At 38.5% G+C, this 13,860-nt stretch overlaps 1 protein-coding gene across 4 annotated transcripts in view; it reads left to right on the top strand.

Moving 5' to 3' along the window:
* Positions 1 to 13,860, top strand: part of KHDRBS2 (KH RNA binding domain containing, signal transduction associated 2) — a 641,322-nt gene that overhangs the window by 533,376 nt on the left and 94,086 nt on the right. For all 4 annotated transcript variants that reach the window (XR_007355927.2, XR_007355928.2, XR_007355926.2 and 1 more), the window contains one exon: positions 4,908 to 4,990. Coding sequence is in view for 1 of the 4 variants with exons in the window: in XM_048845206.2 (XP_048701163.1) it covers positions 4,908 to 4,990 (83 nt within the window). In the remaining 3 variants the exon portion in view is untranslated. The remainder of the gene's footprint in view (positions 1 to 4,907; positions 4,991 to 13,860) is intronic.

The following is a 13,860-nucleotide window of genomic DNA, read 5'->3' as shown; positions in this document are numbered from 1 at the left end:
TCTGTAGTCACCTAGGCAAATTGGTGAGGCTTTTTACCAAACCTTGTCCAGGAAGTGGGGTGCAAGGTTTTGGGAAGTAGTTTGGGGGGAAAGACGCGTCCAAACAGCTCTTCTCCAGTAACCAGTATTAGTTTGGTGGTGGTAGCGGCCAATCCAAGGACAAAGGGTGGAATATTTTGTACCTTGGGGAAGTTTTGACCTAAGCTGGTAAAGATAAGCTTAGGAGGTTTTTCATGCAGGTCCCCACATCTGTACCCTAGAGTTCAGAGTGGGGGAGGAACCTTGACATCAGTGTCTCCTTGTATGGGAAGTATTCCACCTGACAATTACACACATCAATTAAAATGGTTTGTGAGAACTTATATAGGCAACAGAAATGTGAAAGGCATTTTCTGAAAGAAAAGTTGGTTAAATAAATATAATTATATCTGATCCAAATTCCACTGAAATCTGTTTCATGTAACCACACATTGGGTAATCACGTGAAAGGATTCCATACCTGTAAAACTAAACTGGCTCTTTATTAAGAGAACTATTTACAGAGATATTGCAAGTGCAGCTAACATCCCAACTAGGTGCATCCACACTAGCTCTCTGGTGCCTTATTCAGACTGTTCCCTCCTGCAACCTGTGTTCCTGCCTCCAAGATATATACAGGTTACTACAAAATCAGTGGGAATCTTTCTGTAAAGCCCCTAAGTCATTTACTCTATTGCCCTAATAATGCAGGCTTCTGCTTTACAGTGTATATATATCATGGTGCTTTGTCCTGTTTAGTATAATGTATCTTTGATATTAATAGTTTGTTCCTTACGAGTTCTAGAAACTAGAAATTATTACATTATACTTAATTATTTGAAATGGTGCTAATAATGTGTTACATGTGTGGTAATAAGTGAGAATTCACTTCCAAAAAAATAGCATGAGGTAGAGAGAGAATCTTGAACCAGAAATATTATTTTTGAATTGTTGGAGCTTTACACATTTTATCCCTATTTTCCAGTTGTTCTGTTTGAACCACCAGCCCCATATTGATATACTCTGAGCCTTTAGGGAGACTTCAAATCTGTAACTTGAATTTGCAGAAGTGTCAAGTATTAACTGTTCTTTGCTCTACTTGTGCTGAGCATTGATCCACCTGAGGCATTAGAGTAAGATAATTTGTTCCCTTACCTTTCCTCTAATACAGTGGGCAAGTGCACTGAGATGCTTTCCTTTATCTATTCTGTTTTATACAGGTTCCTATACTGCTGTCATCACTGTAGTATCTCAGTGTCTTCAGTAATGTATTAAGCAGTGTGACTAATGTCTAGCACATGTGGTTCATTCTTTCTCTCATCCTCTTCTCAGAGGGAGAATTGTGCGTGCAATGTAATGTTTTGTTTTGATCATTTTTCATATTTTTTAATTTATTTTTGCTGGGGGCATTTAAATGTACATGTTGCTCTGTGTTTATATGAGAGAGGGCAGGTCGAAAAAAGTGTGTCTGCACTTGAAGTGCAAGGTGGTGAAGTTTGTTATAGTCTTTAATTGCTGTCAGTTTATTCCAGAATCTTGTACTTTCCCCTGAGAAAATTCAGTCTCCTGAACAGACAAGCTTTACCCCTACTGTAGAAACTCCTGAGGAGTAGAGTTGTCAGCCACAGTCTTCAATCTCAGAGTTTTAGGTAATCTTTTAGATATGCTTTTCCAGACCACTGGGCATCTGAAGATGAGACGACCAAGACCTTGAACTTGACTCAATATTCTATGGGAAGACAGCATGGAGAGCAGAGGACAAGTTTGCTTTGCTCATTGTTGTCTGTTTCCCCTAGTTAATCCAGTTCCTTCTTTTCATGTCTAGCTGTGGGTGTAGGAACTTTTCCTCTATGCCTAGAAAAAGTTTCTTGTTTTTTTAACCAAAAAATCTCCAGTTATCTTGTTATAGTTTAGACATTTTAGGTAAAGAGTGAGAGCTTTTAGGTAGTGCCAGGAATTTTAAATTATTTCTATGCTGTTACACCATTTAGGTTCCCACATTTTCTCTAGTTAAGTTCCAGGCCACCGTAACTACTCCAAACAGCCACACTTCAGTAGCGTGTTTCATATCTTTTCCATATTGCTGGATTTGGATGAACATGTGTGCTACCTTGAGGAACACCATTACCTAGGAATCACTGTCCATGCTTGGTTTCTAGCCTTCTTCATGACTGAGGTCCTATAAGTCAGCACCTCAGAATCATCTCCTAGTCAGAGCCCCATATCTGTCCAAGGACAGATTAGGCTTTCATTTGTTTCAAAGCCCTTACAAATGAGGAAACAGAAGACTTCATTGCCAGGAGCAGCCTTTTCATCTGCCTCCAAGTTGGCGAAACGTTTTGATTCAGATTCCTGGGCTGCTTCAGTGCCACAAGTCATTCTGCATTTTTGTCTGCCAATGCTTGAACACCTTTACTGCAGGGACTCCAGTGATGTCCCTCCCAGGCAGGAACCAGCTGGTCCCGCAGTTGCAGGTTCTTTGGTTCTGGAGTCTGTCAGAGCACTAAGAAGTCCTCTTGTTTAGCAGACTGTTGTTGGTACTGAGCTTCCTCCCTCATATCTGGGGGCTTGGTCAGGAGCAATGTTTGTGGAAGCCTCCATTCTATGGTCTTTTGCCCTCAAACATAAGGGTAAGAGGAAGTAGAATTCAGAGAAGGTCTCTGTAAGAGGGGACTCACTGCTGTCCCAAAGGAGAAATAAGAATCATTGCCATGATTCTAGGTTGGTCTTGATTCTGGCTTTCTTGGTTCTTAAGGCGCTTTTGGCCCTTCTAGTGATATCAGTCCTTCTGATTCCATGAGGTTCTCCCTGCTTTGGTGACTGTGGAAGTCCCTCGGTGTTGACGGTGGTGTTTTGAGGGTTGTGGAGCGGGTTTCCTGCTTATGCTTGCAGGCAAGAGGTCTCTGTAGGAAAGTGTGCAATCAGAATCAGTAATGAAAGAGCCAGCTTAAAGTGAGGTAGGGTGAATTGAGTTTCATTGACTTAGGGAGCAGCCAGTTTTCTCTCTGTGTGTTTTGGATTCTTGTGTGTTATCATTCTGAATTCTAAAAAATAAAGTAGTGTGCCATCCAGCAAGGGAATTTATGCTTTTATCTATTTTGTCTGCATGTAGGCTATGAACATAACAGTGATGAACTAACATCTTCTATACAGTACCCATTGCTCAACAGAGGGATCCAATGAAGGTCTCCTTCTGGTCTAGAAGATGTATCTGAGTCATCTGATTCAGAGTTTGTGTTCTGAGGATGCCTGGTTCAGCATCAGCACCATCCAAGACAGCTCAGAAATTTACCTAGACAGTTCATAGGACTAGGGAACTGCGCCTTTGGTGATTCACATTCTTCACTAGAAGCCAATGCTTAGTTTTCAGGCTCTCTGGGGTAATTTTATGTAGTTGGTATTCCACCTATACCAGACCATTAATACCCCAGGTTTCATTCCAAAACTTCATTCTTACCTTGGGAAATTTAGTTCTATAACCTGCATATTAGGAAAGTGAAGAGTTCTCTTTTTATTTGAATAATACTAAGATATTTAGGAAGTCACCAAAATGTTTTGTATCTATTAGAGATCAGAGTAAATGAAATACTAGTTCCATGCAGAGCCATTCAAAATGAATGATACATACTGAAACACATTGCACTTTGGCTAGTCTACCCATACTGGAAGGTCTTAGGGCTCATTCTACTAAAACTAAGGTGGCTTTGATGGTTTACCCCAGTAAGGTTTCCATTATAGAAAACTGCATGGTTGCTATCGAGTGCTCTATATACACCTTCACTCGGGGCTCCTCTCTTCACGTGATATCTACATCTGACAATCAATTTGAGAACGCATTTCTAAATTAATTACAACTCATCAGCCCACATTCCTGGAGTCAAGGTGTTGTACTGATAGCTAGAATCCCACATAAGAAAAAGAATATGCAGTCAATTCCTAGTAAATGTAGTTGTTTGAGAGTGTTGCTTCCATATATTCACAATTCTTGTCCATCTTCCTCTCTCTCCTTTGGAGTTCTACTCTTAAAGGATTCTGGGCTTTAGCAGAAAGAACTGAGATGTTTGGGGACCACACAGCCTATTAGAATCTTGGTTCTGAACATTTGGTGCTTTGTGGGGGTGAAGCTTGTGCAGTCCCAAGGTGCACTGTTTTTCTGGAAGGTTTCTGAAGCTCAATAGCTCCTGTGGGTGATTCCCATAAGAGTGAATGTCCACATTTAGTGCTAAGTAATCTAGTAATCTTTCTTTCTTTCTTTCTTCACTGAACACACTTTGGTAATTGAACTTGTAATAGAAAGTCATATTGCCAACACTGTGACAAAGCCTGGAATGCTCAATAAAGCTAAAGGTGTTTGTTATAAAGGTTATTTAGAATGATCATTATCATGGCTTCTTGCCCAGACCTAGACAAATATTTTTTTTTTTAAAAGGACTGAATGTTATGGTTTTATACTCAATAACAACATTCTTAACAGTGTTCTAAGATCAATATATTTTTTCACCATTTGTTCATTTCAATGGTTATAATTCACCTATAAATAATTACAAAAACTTTTGTAATGTCGAATTCCTGAGAAAACAATTGTCTTCATTAGCATCTGTCAGTGTTCTAAATGAACCCAGTTGAAAAGCTGTTCCTTCAACAGTGCACTGCATTATATCAATGGATATACTAAGTTCTCAAATTAATAATTTATTTCTTTACTCTTTCATCATATGTGCTTATTGTTAGCATGTTTGGTTGTATAATTCTGGTCTCATAGCCTGCATAATAATGTAAACAATCCTGTATGCAAATATAGCATCTATACATTAATACATAATTTTTGCAGCCTAATATACTTCCTTATTTATCAATCTTCTAAATAGGGTATATTATTTTTCCCATAGGGATATGATGATGGATATGGGGGTGAATATGATGACCCAAGCTACGAGGCATATGATAACAGTTATGCCACCCAAACACAGAGGTAAGCAATCATAATTATAAATTGTGTTTTCAAATGACCGAGCCTTTGTTCTCCTATGCGTTTTGTATAATGTGCATTTCAAATCTTACTTTCTGACAGCAAACAATTCCTCAAAACATCTGCATAATTTTTTGAAATACTTATAATCAAATATCATCAAAAAAGGCTACCAGAGTTAACATACAAGATTACCAGAATTAAGGAAAGAATACAGAAAAAAATACATTTCTAGAATCATTTCAAATTTTAGCCTAATTTTAAAAACAAATCCAAGTGATTATACCTTTCCTCTACCTTGTGTTTCTCTGAGTTTTTGTTCTAGAGTGTAAAGTCTTCAAGGCAGATATCATACTTTCCTTCCTGTTTGTACAGCTCATAGCACATCATGAGCTCTACCAGAAACAAGTAGTAAATAACAATGATGGTGGTAAACACTTGTGATTAGTCAACATACACTAACAAAGACAACTGCAATACTTTATGTCTGTAACCTTAGGTTTGAGGGCAAACAACCCATCTACTTTTAAGACAGTTTGATTAACTTATTAACAGGATTATATGATGAGGTTGGTTGTGATAGCAGGGGACTAGACTCAGTGACCCAGCTGGTCTCTTTCCTTCCTCTATCCCAGGGGTTCCCAAACTTAGTTTGCAGCTTGTTCAGGGTAAGCCCCTGTCGGGCCGCGAGACATTTTGTTTACTTGAGCATCTGCAGGTATGGCCACCCACAGCTTCCAATGGCCGCGGTTCGCTGTTCCTGGCCAATGGGAGCTGCGGGAAGGATAGAGGTCAGATTACAGAATTACAAATAAAGGCGTAAGAAGGGAAAGATAAAAATCTTACTTAATTAGTGGGGTTCCCAGCAGGCAAACAAACAAACAAATTTTCCTGAAGAGAGTTATGCATTTCAGAGATTGCAGGTCCTAAAATTAACATGTTCACTGCTGAGTACTTCGCTGATGAAGATGCCCATTAGAACCATCTTCAGCTCTAGAACTGCTGTAGTGGTACTTGAGATGAATAAGAAGGCAATGCCTTTGGTAAGTATTTGTTGTAGAACCAGTGAAGCTGTTAAAAGGGTTTTGTACTATGTGAATGCTTACCCTTTCATGTATACTTTAACCACACTTCAGAAGTAGTGGTGTATTAGTTGCTGCATGTTCATAGGCAAATACACCCCCCAGGCCCACCGACATTAAACTAATGAGAAAAAACGCATTATATTCAAGCTACAACCACTAGAGATGTCTTGTATCAAAAAGAAGACTTAAAAAGGAATCAAAATAACTATGTTAACTAAACTAATATTTATTAACATAGGTTTAGCAGACATTTTTCACAAAGTGAACTAGCAGCAAAGGATTCAAAATACATATTATGTTCCTAAGCAATAAATACATTGTTTGTTTGTTTCTGTTTTGTATGTCATATATGGCCATGTAGCCATCCTTACTTCTCACAGCCACCATTTGAAAAACTGTAAGCCAAGAGGCTGCCCTGAAGAGCTAAAGGTGTCAGGAATCCAAGTTCCCTGTATACCACATATAGTCCCACTGACTTCAGTGGGACCACTAGCAGTGTGAAGCACTACACAATGTAAGGGTTGCAAAAATTAACCCATAACTTGAAGGATGGTGATGTAAAAGTGCCTGAACTTGTAAACTTTTTGAGAGATCTGATAACCTACGTAAATTCCAGTAGGGTTATTGCTAATATGAATGTATCTATGAAAAGTATAGTATCAGAGAACTTCAGATTGACAGCTGTAGTTTTCATTTAACAGAATTCTGCCTAATATCAGCAGTTGAATTATCAGTAGTCTCATGTGACTAGTCACATTGGGCTTCTGTTGATCAATACTCATAACAAAAATATAACGCAAAAACTGATGTTTTTTCAGCAGTTATATATCCATGTCTATGCTCCTGCAGCGGCATTAAGTATACTGCCATGAAGATGCAAGTGTTTTCTAGTTCCACACTAATGTTATAATAATACAATATTAATAACTATATTAATAACTATATTATATTAATAGCTTGCACTATTCATTCAAGCAGCAATAGTTTCTGCAGAACTGACTCAAGTTCACTTAATTAGTCAGGCCTATTGTAAATCTAAAGACTGCATTCAGCCACAGAGATTAAATTTACAACATTATTGAATTTGAGGAGGGATTTTTTTCCTGGTTATTCTTTTCATGTAATTATGTTCATGCCACCTATCATATGTACTGTATGTGGTCACACCAAAAGAGCATTTTTAGATGTATCCATTAGAACAGAAATATGTCTCTTACTCAATAGTCTATACATTTAGGGCCCAACCTTGCTGAAGTGAAGTCATGGCAAAAGTCTCATTCATTTAAATGATGTAGAATTGGATCTCCACTGTTCTTTTGCCTTACATTCTAGTCTCGGTTCTCCAGCTGTGACTTCAGTGTGACTATTCATATGAGAGCTGCAGAATGTGGCTGCATATGCTAGTAGCATAGATATAGATTAACTATAACCCTTCCATGGGAAAATGAGGCACTAGATACAAATATGATTCTATACTCCTGCAGTTACTTGCTAATTTTTAGTAAGGAAGGGTTGAAGGGTCGCTATGGCCATGACCATGCACCACCGCTGAGCAGAGGGTGCATCACACGAGTCAGCCGTACTACCTGTGCACCTGTTGAGAGCTGCCACACACCAAGGAGTTCTCTGCTGTGAAAATCCAACTGCTTTCTACTCTTTTGCATCACTCAGCCCCATTGGCTTTTGAGGAATTACCCCAGTTAACACGGGTTTAAGTGGGAGAAGAATCTGGCCCAATATCTGTTTTGTGCTGGAGTAGTTTTCAACGAAATTTTAAAGAAATATTAAATTAAAAAGATACTGGGTTGGATTAAACAGGTTGAAGGGGCTAGACACTAGCTACATCTTCCCAGGGGGTGTAAAGCAAGCGTACCAGGCTACTATTTCACACCCTGCTCTCCTTGCTCCTGATTAGGAACATTTACAAGTGAATCTGACATTTCCAGCCCTAGAACAGTGAATGTTCTTGAATGTATCATTAATGGGCTGAGCAGCTGGTTTGCATATATTTTGCATATTGTGATCAAATCATATTAAGTGATCCAAGTCTCTACCTTCAGGACAGTTTATAATAGAGATGATATCAACTCTTATTCTTTTAGATATTTTAATACAGCCACCGAAATGTGTGCATATCCTTCAGATTATAATCTATCCGATAATTCTACACAATACTGCATACAATTAACTTTTTCTTATAGCTCTCTTCTCATGTATGTAGCAATGAGGCAGAATTAGCTAAAAATACAAACCAAATTAGAAACAAAATAGTTAACAGAGTGTCAAGAGAGCAAAAACACAATTACACATGTCTACTTATTGTACTAATCATTAAAAAACAGGAAGAAACAGCAATCGCCACATCACAGGGGACTTAGATTATGTTCTAGCTACACAGCACCTTCTTAAAGAAATACGCCCGTCAGTATTGCTTTATTTTTAGTCTTAAACAATATCCTGTGACCCTCATTGTAATATCTGGGTGCATATTACAAAAATTAAATGAAAACTATTGCCAAAAACTATATTGTCAATCTTGCCTCTGGCATCCATATACATGGATGAAGTAGGTACTCCCCTACCACAGGCCAAAATGACAGAAAGGACAGAGTGAACAAAATGTGTCTTGCATCACATCACTAAGCCAAGGCTCTGGCAGACTGCAAGAGGGAATGAATGTCAGAAGCAAGAGTGTCCCAGTGCTTTTCTTCCTCAGGAGTTGAATCCCCTGGAGCAGCACCAAGACCATTCAGCTGATCACAACTGCCACAATAGTAGAGAAAATCTATGTAATTAATACCCAGGTCACAGGCCATCCATGTCTATATAGATGATTACAACAATGTTACCATAATGGCTAGGAACCCTAGTCACGGATCAGGACCCCCCTGTGCTAGGTGCTGTGCACGTAGAACAAAAAGACCATCCCTGCCCCCCAAAATTTACAATCCAAATATCTAAAAATGGATTTGGAGCCAGTGCAGATCACAGGGCACAGTAGTAGCGGAGATATCTCAGTATTTCCCTATGTAAAGTACAGTACAGGTATCATTGGAAGGTAGCTATTGGCAAATTTTGACTTTTTAATGATGTCCACTATAGAGGGAAAATCTTCTCATAGCTCATCACTAATCCATCAGTTCCTCTTGCCCTGATATTTTAACAGAAAACCATCACCTGGCTGCCTGTCTACCTACTTACGTGGTCTTGTGGAGGAAGCCTGGAAGGCTGCTACATGTTCTGGTGTTGCAGAGTCCTCTGCAGGTGTGATGAGATGTTTACTCCCTTGGCCAAATGTCCTTTTCCGCTCTGTGACCAAAAGTCCTTTTCCGCTCCGTGACCAGATGTCCTTGTCCTTTTCCTTTTCCTCTCCAATCCTCAGATGCAATACTCTGAGGGCAACCTCCACACAGCAGAACTGAGAAACTCCATCACTGGGCCCCCCTCCCTCTTACAGAGGGAAATCTCTCTTCATTTAATACAAGTAACCAGCAGTGTACCTGTACTGGACACAATGACCACAAAAGAAAAACTTGGGCTTGGTTTTGTTTCTGCACAAGTTCTTTATTGTTAAAGTGGAAGACATGCTAAGTATAGAAACGAAATAGAGCACAAACAGATTTAATTTCCTACCAAATTATTGATGAGCAAATATTTTCAAAAGACATAAAAGAAAAAGATACAGAGTTGTTGTCAAAACACTTTCAGTATTATTTGTAGGTGCTTACTCCCGTGCATACTGTAGAGCCTCAGTAAATTCCATTCAGATGTATATGTCCTGACTGCATTCAGCAGTAAACTGTATAGATATGCCGATGAAGTGAGCTGTAGCTCACAAAAGCTTATGCTCAGATAAATTTGTTAGTCTCTAAGGTGCCACAAGTACTCCTTTTCTATTTCATACTAGTTGCAGATTAAGGTATCCAGGAGTAAAGGTATCAATTCTGGTCTATAGTACTTTGAATAACCTCTAATTTCTGCAACAGAGTCCTTCTTTCTTATATCTCCTGCTGACACATAGATATGCCTATCACTTTTGGCTCACCATCTCTGAATATTAGAATATAACAAAATATATAGCTAGCTCTAATCCAGGCAACAGATGGGAGAGTGGTTGCATGGTTCTTGGTAAAATACCATATTCTCTATAATTTTTCTCTCTTGAACCCTCTCCCCATTTTAACCAGTCTGCATTGTATTTATACTATGCTGTATTTTATGTTGGTTTTGTGCTTATATTCACCTGTTCATAAATAAAGATTTCCCTGCATTTTATTTTCAAACCATTGAAATCAATCATAGCAGCAAGCCTAAAAGATGACATTTTATGTATCTTCACTGCAATCCACTTACAGCATTCATCATCAGAAACTGTTTTCAAATGCCACTTCTCATTTATTTGATTCAATGAGCAAAACGGAATCAAATTGAGTTACTTTGAAGTAGAAAAAAGTTTGTCTTCTAAATCACTTGCATCCTCTAAAATTCTTGGAAGACTTTTTCCTCATAGATCTCCACTCTTACGTCTGATGTCCCACTAATAACATTTTTGGAGCAGATTGTACAGTTCTAGAAATTCTCTCTCTCTCTCTCTCTCTTGTCTGGATCATTGAACAGCGATCATGGACCATTTGTCTGGCAAATTGTATCGTTAGAATCCATCATTTTCTACAGAACTCCAAAGAACTTGATGGTGATTTTCTCTCATGTTTTGTGTGTGTGCATGTGAGAGAGAGCATATTTGGGGGATGCAGCAGTTATTAGTGTGTCAGTAGTCATAGCATATAAATGGGAAACAGGTTTCTATTCCAGACTATGTCACTGATTCACTGTGTGACCTTGGGACCTAATTCTGTAGCTCATCCACTTTTACACTGGTGTAATTCCATTAAGTCCACTGAGTTGCTCCTGATTTATGTTAGCATAAGATCAGAATTTAATAGATTTGAGGGCCAGAATGGACCACGATGATTATCTTGTGTACTCTTCAGGTATACTACTGGTAAAGAATTTAACCCACTGATTTCTACAGTGGAGAGAATTATTTCTCCCTGTTACACTTGTGAACACTATCAAACTGGAGCTCTCAGAATCAGATCCTCTGTTTTCCTTTCTATAAAATAGGGTAAGAACGAGATGAATGACAAAAAAATTTCCATAGATATTTGCTTGATTTTTTTTTTTTTTATGTTCTTAGGCTGTGTTCATTTTGTGTTCATTTTCTGGGAATAGTCAGGAACCAAGTTTTATTAGAAACCAAACATTAGATTCATGTACATTCATCCAGTCAGTGAACAGAATGATATGAGGGCCCATGTCCTGCAAACACATATGCACATGCTTAACTTTAAAATGTGAGTAATTCATTGACATTTTGGCTCTATTGAGACTACTCACATGTTTAGCTTTAAGCAAGTTTGCAGGATTGGAGCTAAATGATTAATCAGAACACTCAATTAAGCAACACACCCCAAATTATTAATATTGAGTACTGCACTCACTGCTCAGACTGAAACATTTGCAATCAATTTATAGTGTAAAAATATAGTACATGATCTAGCACCTTGGGGCCCTGATCCTGATTGGAACCTTTGGTTCCAACTGCAAAACAAATGATTAATAATAAAATATATTTGAATAACAAATATATTCAAAGAAATAATATATGGGGAGATACTCCAGGAGCAGAAAAAGAGGTTAGATTTGTCAAATAAATTATTCCTTCTGCTCTAGTAATAATCCTACTCTGATGATACTTTCAATCAAGAATCACTCCCACATCTCATGCCTCCAGCCTGAGTCCTATTGGAAACGCTACTATATTGTAAGTTTTTTGACCTTCTTAGGCACCTGTAAGCTGACTCAAGGCCTCTGCCCCACTAAGCATGCTCTAATTTAATGTACATCAGTGGCCCCCAGCATATTCTCTCAGATCTCTTGAAATTTTCAGAACGAAAACCTTTTTATTGAAGTTTTCACAAATATTTTTAATATTATTTTGCAAAAAAATTGAATATTAATTTAGTTTTTTGGCTTTCATTTTTTTCCTTCTCTCTTTACTTCTTTGTTTTACCTTTTTGCACTCTTTTTAGTGGCAAAATGGAAAGATGAAAAAGAGAGAAAGGGAGGGAAAGGAGAAAGGAACAACAGCCCCCGCCCCCCGCAATTCTAAAGCAAACATTTTAAAATATATATCTTCATGAAAAGTTGCTCATTCTCAAAACTTGTGGAAAGCACTTTTTTTTTCATTTTTTTGTTTTTGCAAAAAAATCATTGTCATTTTCAACAAGCTCTATTTTCCAACTAGTTCTTAAAATAGCAGAAAGCATGACCTCCCATACCTCTTATTATATAGATATACAAAAATTCTCTTCCCCCCCCCCACTAAATGTAAAAGAGGGTCAGCTGTTCCAGAAAAGAGAATGGACAATAGAGAAATGAGTCTCCAAAAGGTAGATTCCGAATTTATCATCTCATCATTTTTATCCCAAAATCATTTTTATCACAAAACACTGAGCTGCGGTTGGTGGGTGGAGATGAAAGTCCTACATAACGATATTTATATAAAAGTAGAATTTTAAAGGAACTTCAAATCTTGCTAATGGACAATAAATAGTTCAAGGGATGTACCAATAGACAGTGTAATAACTAACATCATTCCGTCAGTGATGATGTTTCAAGTCTTAGGATGCAAAGGGGAGGGTACAGACACCGAACAATTCGATGAGCATTTTTACACTGAGTGTGAAGGGGTGCAGGGAGCATTTCCATACAGCAAATGTTCTACCAGCACTAATGTGTCAAGCTGAGGCTTTGTTTCTTTGTGTCAAAGTGCAAATCTTTGGGATTCCCAGGAAAGACTCCCAGGTGCTAAGTTGCTGATATATTCAGTGTGTCATTACACTGAGCCTCAATAAGAAGCTAAAGCCTCAAGAGCCACTGGGATTTAACCCCCTTTACTGGGTAGCTGGAAGCACTGATATACCAAGCCTTTTGATGGTACAGGAATGGTGGCAATACACTCAGCCATAGGAGATTCCAATGCAGTTATACCAAAGGTTCTTGCCTGGCCATACCAGGAAGCAGGAAGAATACAAGTGTGTCTCAGTGTTAGTTAACTGATGCGGACCAATGCCACACTGGTATGCTCAAACAGCTTGGCTGGAAAGTGTTGGCCATTTTTTATGGATGCAACCACAAACAAGAATTGTGAGCAACTGCTCGAGCTTTGTGCTGCAACCAGACTCCTTTTTCTGACACTGATTTCAAAGGAAGAACATACAGGCATGGACTTGATATGGGAATGATGGGTGAACCCACAAAGCACTAGAAAGCATGCTGAACACCAAGGCAGGATGTCAGAGAAGATGGAAAGAACACTTTCAGGACCTTCTTAATTGCAGCACCAGGAGGATGCAAAGAGTCCAGTGACCACACCTCCATATAATGTAGAGGATGTCACTGTTGAGGAGGTACGAAGTGCAGCCTGTATGCTAAACAATGGCCATGCTACTTAGCTGATTGAGCATGGCGGGGATTCTGTCTTGGAGTGGCTGACCCATATTATCAATAAAGAATGGATTCATGAGAACTAAAACAATGCAGCCATCAAATTAAGAGCAACAGGGTCAAAGCAACAAGTTAGTCTAAGTGCTGGATTGAAATTAAATTACCAATTTAGTTAAAACATCTGATTAATACAACAAATAATCAACCCTTATAAATCTTAAAAAGGGATCTAAAGAGGTCACTGTCTGTTTGGTTATAAATCCCAACTAAAGATCACCC

Source organism: Caretta caretta, chromosome 3 (genome assembly GCF_965140235.1).
Source record: "Caretta caretta isolate rCarCar2 chromosome 3, rCarCar1.hap1, whole genome shotgun sequence".
NCBI lineage: Eukaryota > Metazoa > Chordata > Testudines > Cheloniidae > Caretta > Caretta caretta.
Note: the sequence above shows the minus strand (reverse complement) of the source record. Positions and strands in the feature narration are given on the sequence as shown.